The sequence below is a fragment of the Ambystoma mexicanum genome, chromosome 8, assembly GCF_040938575.1.
Source record: "Ambystoma mexicanum isolate Mex_15411 chromosome 8, UKY_AmexF1_1, whole genome shotgun sequence".
NCBI lineage: Eukaryota > Metazoa > Chordata > Amphibia > Caudata > Ambystomatidae > Ambystoma > Ambystoma mexicanum.
This window is the reverse complement of record NC_090929.1, coordinates 986,747,627-986,763,769: the sequence shown is the minus strand read 5'-3', so window position 1 is coordinate 986,763,769 and position 16,143 is coordinate 986,747,627. Positions and strand designations below refer to the sequence as shown.

The following is a 16,143-nucleotide window of genomic DNA, read 5'->3' as shown; positions in this document are numbered from 1 at the left end:
CATCTCCTGTGTCTGCTGGGAAGAAGTGAGGTCATGGGCCTTTTACAGTTGTTTATATAATGCAGATGTCCCTTCTGATGTTGTTGATGCTATGGGTGCAGTGACTGATTTTGTGTGTAGCTACTTGATACACTTATTGATGGTTAAAACTTTGAGTCCATTCTGTATTTACAGTTGACTAATCTGAGCAGGAGGATAATGTATTAATCTGAAATAAGATTGCCGAGGATAAGTAACTTGTTCTTTGGTTTACTTTATGAGAAAGGAGTATAAGAACATTTAGAAATGAATCTCAAGAACTTTTTAAGAGGAAGTTTGTGCTCTTTAAAACTTGTCCATAATTGTAAGCCTACTATAAAAGAGAACAATCCTAGTCCCTTTTTGAACGAGATGCCCCAGTCACTTTGAACACTTAAAATGATAAAAGCTCCTCTTTTACATATGTGTTTGTCTGAAGCGGCTACAGTTCCTTTCTCCTAATGTCTATAATTGGAGTTAGTGGTGGCTGCGGTATTCCAAACTTTACCAGAGTTCAATTTTGCCATATTTGTTTGGGCTGATTTACATTTTTACATTTCTTTTTATCCACAAAAATACAGCTGCTAAGTTTGGGTTTCGTATGTAGAGGGGTATGGGGCGCGGGGAGTTGGGGATGGGAGGGGGCACTCTCCCCATAGTTTTATTTGGAAAATTGTATTCAGCCAAAATAATGCGAGGAAACCACATAGATTTGTGGCTGCTTCACAGGAAAGTGCAATTAGACATCAGTCTCTCTGGTTGGGCGATGGATGAGAGAGAGGTTCCCTGTGATGCTCTCTCTACTGAAGAGAAATGATCCAAGAATACTTCAATCTGGAGCTGCTTTTGGGTCTCCTTCAGCAAAAATGATCCGTATATACGGAAAAGGTCAGTGTTGCAGCCTTCCCAGTATGAACTATGTCAGCGATCCACAACATAAGCCATATAGGGAAGCACAATTAAAGATGTTAGTAGACGATTCCAAGATTTTGTCTAGTCTGTCCAAATAAGTTTGAATATATATATATACCAAGTCTCACCAAAGTGATGGTGGACTGAACAGTCGGTGCTTGGCAGACAGCAGTCCTTGGAGACGACACATTGTTTTTCCTCTGTGAACTATATTTTTATTGTCAATTGTCTTTGGACCTGTTTGCTTAAAAATCTCAAGTAAAATATTTTGCACTTACAGACTTTAAAAAAAAAAACATTTTTTTTTACTTTTCAACCAACAATACAAACCAAACTTACAGTGCAAGAAAGAAAAATGATCAAATGTACAATGTTGCATCTCGGTCCACTGCTTCTTCCGTTGCCACCCCATCACCAAGCCTACTCCCCTTACTTTCTGTTGCTACTTCCTGCATTAGGGGTTCCTCTCCTAGGATACTCGTTAGATCCCGATCGCTAGATTCTTCATGCGTGGGCCCAAATAGTTCAGCTTTTAATTGCCTCCAGCCTAATAAGGTACACGCCTCTTCCTCACCCCCTACCTTTAAACGCTTCTTGCCACACTGTAGTCTCTTCCTCTGCCCATTGTTGTAGATCTTTCCACCACGTCTACAGTTTGGGTTTATAACATGCCTTCCATCCCATAGCAATTCTTCTCTTTGCAAGAACATAAGCCATATCTTTCAGCTTGCTTACATGCTTAAGTTTACGTGGCCTGGGGAACCCACATATCAGGCAAGCCCATGCTGTATCCACCCCCATTTTGATTCCTTTTTCATCCATCTTTTGTGCTATTTCCCCCCAAAATTTCTCTATTATTGGACATGACCAAAACATGTGCACCATTCCCGCATTTTCTTCATTACATTTGGGGCATGATTGACGTCCTGCATTTTTGAATTTGGCTATTCTTTGGGGTGTCATATACGCCCTGTGAGTTATATATAATTGTATATGTTGTAATCTGGCTTTTCTTGACACTTTATGATATCCTTGAGCTCGCTACCACATCCCATCACTCATCGGGGCCCCCATCTCCTCTTCCCAGTCCAGCCTGAGTTGCACCACCTCTTTCCCCACTTTGGTCATTATTATCTCATATAATCTAGATGTTTCATGCCTTCCTTCTGCTATATCATATATCATGCCTATAGTGGCGTCCGGCTCCTCTGCTAGTGCTACTTCTGACCAGATCTCTTTAATTCGCCGCACCACCCCATGATACGCAATATACTGTCCCGCATGCAACCGTGTGTCCTCCACCAGCCCCTCAAAATCCTGTATATTCCCCTCCTGCAACACATCACCCATTGTAGTTATTCCTACCGGTTCCCAGTGCTTCCTAATCATTAGTCTCAGTTGTCTTTCTTTTCCGGCCACAGCGACCAATGGGATCTGCGGGGAGCATGGGGTTGGGTTCTCCATTAGCTGACGGGCTTTCCGCCATATCTCCCACCCGGGCAGCATCATCCTCGGGCGTTGACTTGGGCAACCATATCACCTCTTTCAAAAAGAATGGGGCACTATCCATTTGGAACAATCTGGATTCTGAAGTCGGCTTGTGGGAGAGCCATTTCGCTACATATTGTAGTTGGCTTGCTATATAGTAAGTTTCAAAGTTCGGTGGTTTTATGCCCCCTTTCTCATATGGATTTTGTAGCTTCCATAGGGCCACTCTGTTCATCGTCCCGTGCCATAGGAATTCCCTACATATGCTGTCTAACCTAGCAAATAATCTTCTAGGTATTAGGTATGGAATGTTTGCAAAGCAGTGCAACAGCCTGGGCATTACCACCATTTAAAGCATTGCCCCCCTCCCATCATTGCCAAGGGGAGCTTTGCCCAAAACTTCATACTATTCCCTATTCTCTTGACTGCTACCTCCGTATTATGTTTATGTTCTACTTCTACTGTATGGTATATATCTACCCCCAGATATCTGAAAGTGTTAACCTCCCATGGTATCTGCATGGTCAGTAGCTGCTCTGACGGGATTCCCTTGTACCCGCCCAGTGGAAACATACAGGACTTTCCGGGGTTCACAGCTATGCCAGAGAGCTTCGCAAATCGCTCCATCACCTCCAATACATATTGGAGGTTCTCCTCCGGATAGCGTAGGTACAGCATGTCATCAGCGTACAGGGAGATTAAATGCGGTTCCCCTCCCATGGTGATGCCTATTACGTCGTACTGCTGCCTCAGATATATTGCCAAGGGCTCTAGGGCCAGAATATACAGCATAGGGGACCCTGGGCATCCCTGCCTAGATCCTCTACTTAGTTGCCATCTCTCTGATATTATAGCTCCTGTCTTGACCCTGGCCAATGGTGCGCTGTATAATAGCTTAGCCCAATGAAGGTATCCCGGTCCTATGCCGTAATTGGCCAGGGCTGCAATCAGCCAGGGCCATCTGACCGAGTCGAATGCCTTTATCGCATCCAGCGATACTATCGCCATCTCACCCGCATCTTCTTTCGTGTATTCAATGACTCAGTGAAGACGCCTGAGGTTGTGTGATATGTTCCTATTGGGGACATTGCCTGTCTGGTCCGGATGTATTAGCTTGTTGATGACCGTCTTCAGTCTGTTTGCCAAGACCGCCGCTAATATTTTGCTGTCTTGAATTAACATTGACATGGGCCTGTCTGATCCGCAGTCACTTTCAGGCTTATTAGGTTTGGGAAGTGGTATAATAACCGCTTCTTGCAGGGACTCCGGTAGTTTCCCTACCTCGTTTGCACTTGGACTTATTTAGACTCTGTAGCATTGGCCATCTTCCTTCAAGATCCCACAAAGGACTTTGTGCTTCTATTGTGGTTTTTGTGTGTTTTCTTTTAAATCAAACCACTGATTCTTCAGAAAGGAAAGAGGCTGCTACCATTGTACTGCTATGTTTTGGCCAACGCAAACTAGCTATGGGTTCTGTGATTTGTCTTCTAGCTCCAAACTCCTAATAGAAATAAGCATTTCAAGTCTTGTTTATAAATCAAGATAAGTTGAGCAATGTTATTCTAATCCAGATCCCATTTTAGATGAGAGAGCACTTGTTTGCTTTATTTTGCTTCTATAGGTGCATTACCTTTGATGCATGTACCTTTTGATACTGTGCTTCACTCGTATTTATGGATCCTCTGTACTTGCCATGAATGCTCGTTTTCATATATTTTGTGTTGTTGATATAGCTTAATAAATCAACTTTTCAATATCACATTAGATAAAAAATAATTCTAATAAACAATTGAACAATTAATAAACATAAAAGACAAGAAGACCACTTCATTTGTCTATATAGAAAAATGATCACTCTAACCAAACAACAATGTATAAACTAAATATCATTATTAAAAGTTTTAGAAAATTGCATTTAAAATTTTGGTTAGTTGAAACATATCCATTGTCAAATTATTTTTCTCACACACTATGCATTTTATAAACCTCCTCTGAGGAGGTAATGGGCTACGATACCATAAAAATGTGGATATACATTGGAATAAAATGTGAAATAGTAACATTTATCCTCCTGTAAATTGACTTTCAGCATATTGTAGTATCCATGTGCCTTTTGGCTGCTACAATAGATTTCACCAATACAAACATATGGATATACTTTAAGGTTGAAATATGGAACAGAATAGCACTTATCTACCTGCAAATTGACTTTTAGCATATTCCTGTGTCAAGTGACCTTTAAATGGTTAAATAGGTTATTATGTAATATGCTTTCTCATCTTTATACAGTTACATTATTTGTATTTGTATTTATTTGTTTATATATATATATATATAGCGCTTTACGCCAAAGCACTGCACAATTGAAGAACTTGGTACATAAAACATACAATATAACGGTAGAAGCAAATTACAGTATGAATCAATCAACAAACCAGTAAAAAGAGCTATTAAACTGAAGAGAATAGGGAGAGAAGAGCAGTGGGAATGTGAGGGAGAAGGCGAGGAAGGGAGGAGGAGAGAGGGGAAAGGGGTGAGAGTGGGGTAGTAGTGAGTGGAGGGAGGGAATCGAGGGAAGCAGAAAGAAAGGAGGGGGAGCAAGAAGGGGAGGGAGTTTCAAGGCGGGGGTGGAGAAGGAGAGAATATATTCAGTGTCCAATTAAGTCATCTTGTTCTAGCTGTAGTGATTTGTAGAAAGTTAACCGAAGCAATCCGAATTGTGGTGTAATTGGTGCAGAAAATAAGTCGCCACATTATGTAAGGAAGAATCACTCTGAACTGCTCAGTGTTTAGTTAAGAACATCTGTTGATTCTAATTAAGTTTAGGGCACTTTATCATGAAATGCTGCAAAGTCTCCAGTTCTTTGCTATTATTACAATATTACAAAACAGACAGATTCTTTTTTTTTTTTTTTACGGATTTATTTTGTCAGTATTTCTCTGGTTGGCCATAGATTGAATCTTAAACATAAAATCTCTGTTCTATACATTGGTGATGTATGGTTTTTCAGATGCGTTTCCATGGTACGCAACTTTTTTTTTTTTTACCAAAGGTATTGTTGCTGAAATCCTTGTAAGTTAAACATTGTTAAACATTCTTGTTTTCATAACTATAGTGCTGGTTGTATAGAGTTTTAACATAAAATAGTAGCAAGTTGACCTAAATTCACAGCATTTGTAATGTTCTTCAGGACATGAATGTCCCATTTCCTAGATCTTCCAGACTTTGGGATCAAGAGAATTTGGGTTCATATCTCTCATACTTGAACAATGCAGAACATTTGGATGAGCTTTGCATTTGCTCATCTAGTTAGTGTTGCCCTCACATTTCACATATTTGCATATTTTAAGAAGGTATTGAATGTTCTGCGGAGTGTGAAAGAAAGCGAGGCAATCCCAATGTCAGTGACTTGCATAATATGCTGTGCTGCAGGTATTTTGTGATTTGTACTAAGCTGCCCCTTTTAGTGGGAACAATCAGTATTGAAAAGAAATTACCTGAAAATAACGTAATTCACGTAGGCCCATGGGCTAAATGACATGAGACCACAATGAAAATGTGTTTAGTATACTGAATATAACTTCCATGACCTAACCATGGATCCCCTAACCAGTCAGAAGCTAAGGACAACCAGGCATCTCTATTTAATGTTGCCGGTACAAAGCTCACTCCCCTCACTGTTTGAGGACTCTGCTTTCTCTCACCACTGCTTTTAACTTTTTCAAATCTACTTACAACATTGGTTTTCCATCCTCTCTTCACGCTCACTTTTTAAACTGTCCATACGTATCCCCCCTCTTTACAGTTGACTTTATCTCCCTTTCCCCATCTAAAATCACAAAAAAAGCACAAGACCCTGTGACCACTCTTCCTTCAACCCCCCTCTTTCTCTCCACCATCTCCAGCGTTCTGCTCTATCTCAATACTCTTGTACGTCCAGTGCCGTGCACATACCCATCCTCTGCTTAGCTGACCCCTGCTGATCCTCTTGCATCCCAAATTATGATTGTGTGCATCAATCACCTGATTTCACCTCTTCATCATCAGACTGTCTCTTCACTGTCCTCTTCCCAGCCTGCTACCGGTGGCCACACTCCTAACCATCTAACAAAACATAAACACTGCTGACCAGATACTGTTCTTTACACACTTTGCTCTTCTGCCACACATCTCCTAAATACTAGTGTGTTGCCATCAGTTACATTGTCAACTACCTCAAGATTGTCTGCACTCTCCAGATTCCGCACCAAGCACTCCACTGAAACTGCTCCAACTTGCATCTCTAACTTTCTTACTACTGCTCACCACTTGTAGTTCTTGTCCCTCCACATCATACCTGAGGTCTCGGCAACCTTTACCCCTGCTGATAACCCTGCCCTCGCTTTGCATTAAGAACACCATACATAAATGGGTGTCTGCCTAACTGACTGCTCCTTCTACATTGCCTGGACCTCTTAACCCCTCCTCCCCATTTCTCTTTCACATGGTGTTCTGCAAGGATTATTCCTGGGACCATTCCTTTTCACTCCACAAGCCTCTTTATAGAAATGCTGAGCTCTTCCTTCATCTCCTACCATCTCTTAGTTAAGGACACCCAGATCCTCTTCACCTTCGCCCATAACCTCTTTGAATACACCACAAACTGCCTCTTTACCAGTCGCCATTGCATGTCACTACATGTACTGATGCTAAGCTCCTCTAAGACGACGACGTCTTTCTCCTTGCCTCCATTGCCAACTCCACTCTCCCTGTCCCATTATTCCCTTCCTGACCTTCTCATTCCATCTCCCAAGGCTGGCAACTTTGGGATACTTTTTCATAGCATCTCAACCTGCATCATTTCAGCACATCCGCTGCAACCATTGTCAACAATTTCAATATCAAAAAAAATCTTCCTGCAACCCACCCCTTGGCAAAACCTTCCTCTCCGCTCTGGTCCTAGACCTGACTACTATGCACGCTTTTCTATGTGCCAGCCCCTCTATTTTGTTTAGAGTAAAACAATGGCACTCCACTTCATTACACAAATACCCTCTAAAACATACAATGCATTCAGTCATCTCTGCACACCTCCCCACCTGCGATGGCGTGCCATACAGATCTGCTCACTTCAAGTTCAAGCTTCTTTTATTTTAAGCCTATCCATGGCTTTGCCTCTTTGCCACATGGCTGAAACCATCTCCCTCTGTTCTCCAACTGGAGTATCTCTATTTCCAAACTCTTAACAACCCCTATCCCATACCCTCCACAACACTGTGTTCCGCTTCTGCTCTACTGCCCTCAACCCTGCAACACTGGAATGCTCTCCTCTAAGGCATCAAAGTAACAATTCAGAGCTCAAGCTCCAAATGTTCCCCTATCACCCATTGACCATTGTTCGCCCTGCCCCCTCCCTACCAAGGGCAAGGCCTTCTAGACCTCTGCACGCTCTAACCCTACACTAGTCAAACCGTTAACGCATACTGATGTAAATACTGGCCTAAAGCCGAAAAAAGTACAGGTATTTATGCATGTCGCTCTTGTACTTTTGGCCACTTTCTTATGTCTCCACACCCCACCACCACAGTCCACATAATCTTCCTCTCTCTGCCCATGCTCGTAATCTAGGCATTTACTTTGACTCCTCCCTCTTCACCCACCATATCTCTCACTTCCTGCGCATGTCGCTACCACCTTTTCAATATTCGCAAAGTACATTCCTCTCTAACCTTCCACGCCACTAAACTCTTAATTTCCTCCCTTCTCTTCTCTCGTCTTTTCTACTGTTCTTCTCTCCTCTTTGGACTCCCTGCTTCTCATCTTGTCCCCCCCTCAAATCCCTCTACAACTCTGCCATTCGCACCCTCTGTCTTCTCTCTCCTCACGACTCCATCTCCTCCTCGCTCTCACAGCTTGCCTGGCTTTCCTTTCATTCCCAACTCAAATTCCACTTCCTCTGTCTTGTCTTTAAATCTCTTCATAAACTTGCTACCCTATATCTCTCCTCTCTCTCATCTCATTCTACACTCCCTCCCGTTGCCTCAGTTCTGCAGATCACTTCCTTCTCCTTGTTCCCCCGTCCCCATGTGGCACCTCCTCGTTTTCGCTCCTTTCAGCTCCTTGCTCCCCTCCACTGGAACTCCCTTCCCCTCTCTATCCGTTCCATCCCCACTTATTTCTCCTTAAAATCTCTTCTTCTCCACTCCCCTCCCTGATACTCTGATCCTCCTCCGCCCTTCCCTCTCCCCCACCCCTCTTTTATCCTCATCTTGCCTCTCTCCCCCTGCCTTTTCTCCTCTTATGTCCTCTCTTCCCATCTCTCGCCTTCAGCTTATCTCACTTCCTGTTCCCCACTACATTCCCCTCTCCACCCCTTCTTAACTCATTTATCTCCACTGGCAAATTGTTCTAGTTGCTGTATTACTGGTTTGACTCATATCTTGTAATTGTTTCTACTGTTATTGCATTCTTGTTGTTATAATGTACAGTGCTTTGGCGTAAAGCGCTATATAAACACAATAAACATAAACACATAGCACTATGTAAAGGCACTCCGGTGCCTATTAGCGCTCTATAAGCACTTCTGGCAGCAGTGCCTTTCCTGTCAACCAGTAAATGCCAATACAAATGCTGTAGTTCCCTAACCCTTCATTTTCAAAGTGTACCACAGTAGTATTTTATGTCTCATGTCGAAAATTGGACATTTCCATCTGTTTTAGTTTATTCTGACTAATTGCATTTGACTGATAATTTTGTTTTCTTTTTAGGACACATGCATACACAACGATTCTTGGTTGTGTGTTACTTTAAAGAACACAGCAAGAATTCAAAATGAACCAGGTGAGTCTTAACAACAGGACTTTCACAAAGTGTTTTTACCAGGGGGCCACAATAAGTCGATGTAGAAGTCACAAAATACCCTTGAGATTTAGCTATACCATTTTCTTTGTATTGTGTCGTTTTGGAAACCTTTTGTTTTAGTTTGCAAACACATACATGTTGTCTTTTGAATGTAATTTAGCATTTTCCTATACACTAACCTATATACATATAAGTTTTTAAAAGAATACTAAGTTAAAGTGAGATGGTGGCGATTTGTTTAATAAGCGCCATCTTCCTTATGTGCTGTTCTTGATTTATTGTTATTCTGGAAGTGGTGCTATAGCTTTTTTTTTTTTTCAATATTCCTAAGTTTGTGTGGATTTAGTATAGAACATATTACAACAAAGTAATGTGAAATGGCAGTAGGAAGGCTGACGCTTGACGTTCTAATTTTCATAAGGAGTCGTCTTCCTGTAAAGCAATTTTTCTTATCATTGCATTAATCTCCATCTTCAGAGAAGTTGTTTCTTGGTTATGGCATATCCATTTCCCTTGTCCAGTACTTCACTGCTTGGCAGTGACAATATGGAGTTGGAGAGATTGACTAGCAATATTGGCTTTCCGTTGTGTGTGTCAGCTGATTGCACCCGCCCTACATCCACCTTCTTCTCATTTTCGCTACATCCTTTGCCTTCAAAACGTGTTTTGTGCTATAATTTCTCCTAATGTCGACTGACCACTTTGTACGTTTGAGGAGCTGCCTTCTCTGTCACTTGCATCTCTGGATTCAGTATATATCTTTTAATAGTAATCCTTTCCATGCATACATTTATATTCTGCTCTTCTGTCTTGTAATCATCCTGTATGTACATGAAGACTATTCCCTGTTTACTTTTTTCAATTTTCTGATATGCTCATTTGTTGTGGATTCTTTAAATTCCTTTCTCAGGGGTCAGTTGATGTTCTTCGGCTGTGCAGCTGATTTTTCTTGCTCCTGTGCCCTCCTGCTTATATTCTTGAACTGTTAATTTTCTACTTAGCAACCTGCTGTGAAAACGATGGGACTCTATTGGAGCAAATTGAAGACTTCACATACACTACAAGGGAGTCAGTGGGGGGGCTGAAAGTGATGGGACACAAAATACAGTGTGGCTGCTCTTGCCCTAGTGTTAAAGGATGTTACATCCAGCATTGACTTATCGGGAAGGTTGACGCTCCCAGCATTACGCTTGACCATATGCTGCTTCAAATGGCTGCCACGACCGGATCTCTTGAGTTTAGTGTAAGCTCACTAAGGGGTAGTGTGAGCAGTATGAAGAAAATAAGTTGGACCCTCACTGTGGATCTGACGGTGACTGTTGCTCAGTTTGAATAATTTCAGGAGCACCCTGAAAAACATTTGCTTTTTGGGGATTCTAGAAAAAAGTGAAATATGGTGGTTTCCACATTTAGTACGTGATCTTATAAAGACATTCTTCCGAGAGCGTTTCTGTAGCTCACTAAACGGCGGAGGGAACAGATTGCCCCGTAGAACTTTGCCCCTCTCAAGGGCCTTGCAGACTCACGTGATCAGTGGTGTAGCCAGGAAAGCATGACAGATGGGCTGGCACTGTATATGTCTTGGCATACTTCAAGGGGTTCTGTGGCCTGTGGGAATTGCAGGGTGGGTTTTGCCTCTCCCTTTCTACCTCACTCCTGAGAATATTTATTTCTAGAGGTTGGAACAGAATTGTGAAAGAAGCCCTAAACGTTTACAACCCACTTTTCAACCCCTCATGTGCCTTCTACAAAGTGTTTTTGTAATCTGCACTACTTCTTTATATAAGTAGAGAAGATTAAAAAAAACTGGTTGGCCAACGCTCTGCATGCTCCTCCAGCACATCTTACTCCTTGGCCGCATCCTCAAATCATTATCTTTGACCTTTTTAACCCTATTTCACCCTCTGACATCCTCAAAGCTATCAAAGATGCAGGTTTGTCTAAATTTCCTAATGACGTTTTCCTCTCTCCCACTTTTGCCATCACTGGCAAAACATCTCCAGGACTACTCTTTAACCAACAAATCCCTCCCAGGTAAGGTGGTTCTCATCGCTATTAAACCATGCCACCATTAAGTTCTCTCCCACCGGAGTGATCCAAGTATTACCGCCCCATTTCAAACTATCGTGTCATGCAAAGTCATGGAAAAACTGGTAGTTAAACAACAAAGTAATCTCTGGTAAAAACGTCTTCCATGAACTCTTTTAATATGGTCTCTGGCCAGCTCATGGAGGAGAGTCCTCATTGCTCAACATGGGCCAAAACATTTTGGTGCAATTGACTCCTCCCCGTTAGTCATCCTACACTTATTGAACCAGGATTCCAGGTGCTTGATATTTCTGGCTCTGCAATAGTTTGGATCAGCTCCTTCAGAACAAATATGGCAACATGTCAAACTGCGGTGCTTTTGACTCACCCTCTCACATCCTAGATTGTGTAATTCCTCTGGGCTTAGCCCCCTTCTTTTCAATGTGTACTTGCTCCCTTGGCAAATCTCTTCAGAGGTTTTAAACTGAACTTCTAAGTGTATCCTGATAATTAGCCTTATGCTAGAACCCTCTCCCAATCAGCCCATTCTCCTACTTGCTCACTCATTACTGAAACCATCCAAAATTATCAGGGACGTTCAGAGCTGGCTGAACAATAATAACCTTGCCTTAAATGATGGCAGGTCAGAAATCCTCATCCTATGCTCTCAAAACTCCTCAACCCTTCCCGTCAAATGGGCAAGGGATATTGGATATGCTCTCACTCCTAAAACTTCAACCAGATACAATTGAGGCCAACAAGCTCACATTGGCTAGTCAAACACAGCAGTTGGAAACTGCATGTAAAGCTTGGTAAAAGCATCACTGCTTTCCTGGCGTACATTGCTAATCAGAGCCATTGTTCTTTGTAAGCTTGATTATACCAAAAACCTCTATCTGGTTTCCATTTAACTTTTGTACAAACAGCAACGAATCCTAAAATAAGGTGCAAGTCCCATTTTCAGTCGGGACCGCCACAACCATACCACTGTAGCCCAAACGCAGCCCAACCTAGTCCCTTCGGCTCAGCAGACACTTTATTTTTCCAAGCCTCTGCCCTCAAACTCTGAGGTGGTAGCTACAGATGTGCAGTCAAAGCCCCAAACATGTATAATAAACTGCAGCACCACATTTGGAGTGAAGACAAACAAATTATTTTCAGCGAACGCCCAAAGACTCGCCTCTTTACCAACTCCTGCTGTAATAATAATCTTTGTGTTATAGCTCAATGAGCTTTACACAAATGAAACATCACAAATAAAATCAAACATAACAAATAAAATCAATACACATGGTCACCTAACACATAGTGATCAAAAGAACATTTCAGTAAAAACAAACACTTTAAACTCCTTGTTCCTTAATTACAGGGAAAGTTGGTTTGGTACAGCGAAAGTCTTAAACATTCAAAATCTTAATCAGGATATTGACCGTCAGTCCCCAAACATAGCTTAGCCAAAGCATTCTGGTGCCAACAGCTTTTTAACATGTGACCAAACTGGGTCCAGGGCCAACTGAGAAGGCATTTGTATTTAGACAGTAGTCCCAAAATGTTTGTCTTAATTGACTCCTATGTGTGAAGCAGTCCACCCAGATTACACGTGTGGTCTGGACCCAGTTTTAGACACCCCGTAAGGCCGTGTTTTGCAGTTTCAATTTTATTTGGTAGCTTACAAATATGGCATGAACGCTCCTTGGTGTCCAGACCTAGCTGGGGGCCACAAACTGCAAGTAGGGGCAGTTCATTTATATGCAATAACAGTAAGAAGCATCTTACTTCTGACTCTTTTTCTCTTCTGCAATCCTGTCACTATTCTATTCTATTAGAGCTGTAATTCTAAATTTACTATAGTGGTCCGGCAAGCGAGAAAACTGTTGGCTTAGAAAGGGGGCCTATAGAAAAGGAATCTAAAATATGCCATGCTGGAGCTCTCTAAACTGACAATTGTAATCTGTGATTAATTTAATTTTTCTACAGCCTCTGCAGATGCACTTGATGGTGCATAATGGCTAAGCTGAATCGCGAGTTTACACTGCTGGAGAGGTTTCGTATTCTGAGCACTGTTTTAGCCCTTTTGTGCGAAATATCTATGTGGCTGCCGCTTAATAGTGCTACGGCACTGCGAGATGGTTCTGCATCCCTCAATGTGAGAAACATTGCTTAATTGAGAGACTGTGATTATGCTCAAAGCGGATGCTTTCGTTTTGTGATGGTTAGCAGGTAGAGAGAAGCAACATGTGTAAATGTAGTGGGTGTTGTGCTTGAGGTTCTCCAATGTTTAGATATCTCTGTTGAAGATTACAATCCTGAGGTTGGGCTAATTTCTAGGGTGCTACTTCCAAATGAGGGGCACAGGACAGGACAACTGGAGACTGAGACAAACTGCAAACTTTTTTGAAAAGCAAGAAAAACAGTTCTCATTTAAAAGTAGAAACGCTGGTTTGGAACAGACAGATATCCATCTGCTAGACGGAGTCTCCCAGTTTTTAAAAAATCTTAGGAGCTTAGTTAATGGATTATGCCATGAAAGGCAGATCTTCTGAACATTCTTATTTTCAGACAGTCCTTTTTGTGTTTAGAAATAATGATGGAAAACGAAAAGTGCACACATCTCCCTCTGCTGGCACGGTCTACTGACAAACCCTGCAGCAGCCTTGTAGTTTAGCTACATGACAGTCCTACATAATGTGCATTGTGGTAAACAGTCTGTTGGACAACCTGTAGGCAACCCTGACATAAATTCGGTGTGGTCCCAGGGTCCGGTGGCAGATTTGACATTGTGAGCCCTAAGTCTATGCAATTGAGTACAAAAGCATGCAGTGTAATTTTGACTGCTTTGTGGGCATTTACTCATTCCTGACCAGGCTTTATGCACATTTACTTGTCTGGGCTGAGTTTCATCCAAAACAACCATTTGGTTTAGACCAGGAAACACTCCTTTTGATCCACCTCAGAAGGCTTGTTGCCTTCTTCAGGGAACAGGAAATCTCCATAGGGGTTAGCTGTGAACCAGTGCTTCAAAGGTGTCTCTGGCAGTACAATGGACAGTTCTAACAAGATTGCTGATTACTGGTGACTCCCATGTAGGAAGGGGCAGAGTTAGAGTAGCCCAGGAATGGATTTTCCAAAGGGAGATGGGCACATGTGCCCCTTTCCACTTCCTGCAGACATGACACTCTGGGTAGGATATCGGAGGGTAGAGGACTTTTGTTACAGCAGCATGGACTGGCCCTTTACATATGACTGTGTTGTCCAATTTTCTTTGGCATTTTGGCATATGGGGGATTGACAGACTCTCCCCTTATTTGATTTATCTTGGGACTAATGAATAATTCACTTTGAACCTGGTTGGGAATTCGGTATCCTCCAAGGTTCTCTGCTATAGAGGTGAAGACCCAGGTTTTCAAGAAAGAGGTAATGTAGGTAATCCCCCCCCCATTCCCCACCCACCTCCCCCAACCATCTCACGGGACAATTTGTGGCCACTAATTAGGAACAATGATGTAGCTTCCACCTGAACACAAACCACAATACTGCTCGCTGCAGGTGCTTTTTGGCAACCTTCATGACATGGAATTGCAGAACGAAGGACTCTACTTACTCAAGGAGATCCTGGACTGGGTCCCCCAGCAACTCCAAAGCCTAGAAACGTCCCAAAGCCCAGTCTCACGCATTAATGCTTTTTGATCCATCTCGACTGTGCTAGATTCATTTTGAGCTGCCACAAGATCTTCGCTGCTGCCTTTGGCACTCTAATCTGCTTTCAACAACTTTTAAACGTTCCAACGCTGACTCGACCTACAGTAAGCCATCGGCTCGCTAGCCGACTTGAGCCACTGCAAGCAATCCTCTCGACTGCTGACTTGACTCAATTGGGAAGCCCGACTTGACCCATTTTGAAAAAGGGAAAGCACCTAGATGCCTGGCTCGGCGTGCTCGAGCCCCCAAGAATGAATGAGCGGGGGTGGGGGGGTGAATATCCCATCTGACATGTGAAAGTAGAATAAGCCATTTCAGCCATCAGACTATAATGATGATCTCTTAATAGTGAATCATGTATGCAGTCAATTGAGAGATCTTTGTCTTGGGCTGAAAAAGCAATGCATAAAATACCACTGCAAAGACCAGAAGGCTTACATTTACAAGCCTAAAACAACTGAAAACAATGTTAAATAGCAATAATAGGATGGCTTCTCTTGTGCGTCCACTTAATGAGATTCTCATGATGCCTACAGGACTTCTTCTCAAACTCAGATCTGTAAGTAAGAAACTGTAAGTTTCAACAATTCTCACAAACTGTTAATTAGCGCCTCTTCCCAGAATGTGTAGTAAGTCCATCATCGCTCATGGTCCTGGAGTTTTTAAGTAGAGCCCACCAAGGAGGGGCCGTGGTCAGGTGGAATATCAGGAGAAAGGAGTACAGTGGAGGAGCCCCCTGAAATGTCTTCCTTACTCCTTGGTTTGATGGGGCCTGGTCATTTGCTTCTTGTCGTGGATACAGCAGAAGATCCTTCTCAGTATCTCCATGTCTGTCTTAAGATGCCCCAGAGCACACACCAGGGAATTGCTAGTCTAGTCTTTTCTTTATCTAGCCTAGTCTCTTCTTCTTTATCTAACACTTGGCTCTATTCCCTGGAAACCAACCTTGCCTACCTCATTGACAATTTGCAGCGGTATTGTTATTAAGGGTTCCCTTGTTTCTCATTACTTCTCCTCGCCTCTGCCTATTTTCCTTCCGTTCTTCTTTGTCTCCATCATGTTGCGCCTGTGGACTGGTCCTTGTAACCACCAGCTTGTGTTTCTCTTTAACTTTACTCTTTTGGTTCCTTGCCACCTCCTCCATTGTACTCCTTTCT

General features: G+C 42.5%; 1 protein-coding gene across 3 annotated transcripts in view; it reads left to right on the top strand.

The window, feature by feature from the left end:
• PRDM2 (PR/SET domain 2) overlaps positions 1-16,143 on the top strand; it is a 773,815-nt gene that overhangs the window by 73,422 nt on the left and 684,250 nt on the right. For all 3 annotated transcript variants that reach the window (XR_011268651.1, XR_011268650.1, XM_069610899.1), the window contains exon 2: positions 9,166-9,238. Coding sequence is in view for 1 of the 3 variants with exons in the window: in XM_069610899.1 (XP_069467000.1) it covers positions 9,230-9,238 (9 nt within the window). In the remaining 2 variants the exon portion in view is untranslated. The remainder of the gene's footprint in view (positions 1-9,165; positions 9,239-16,143) is intronic.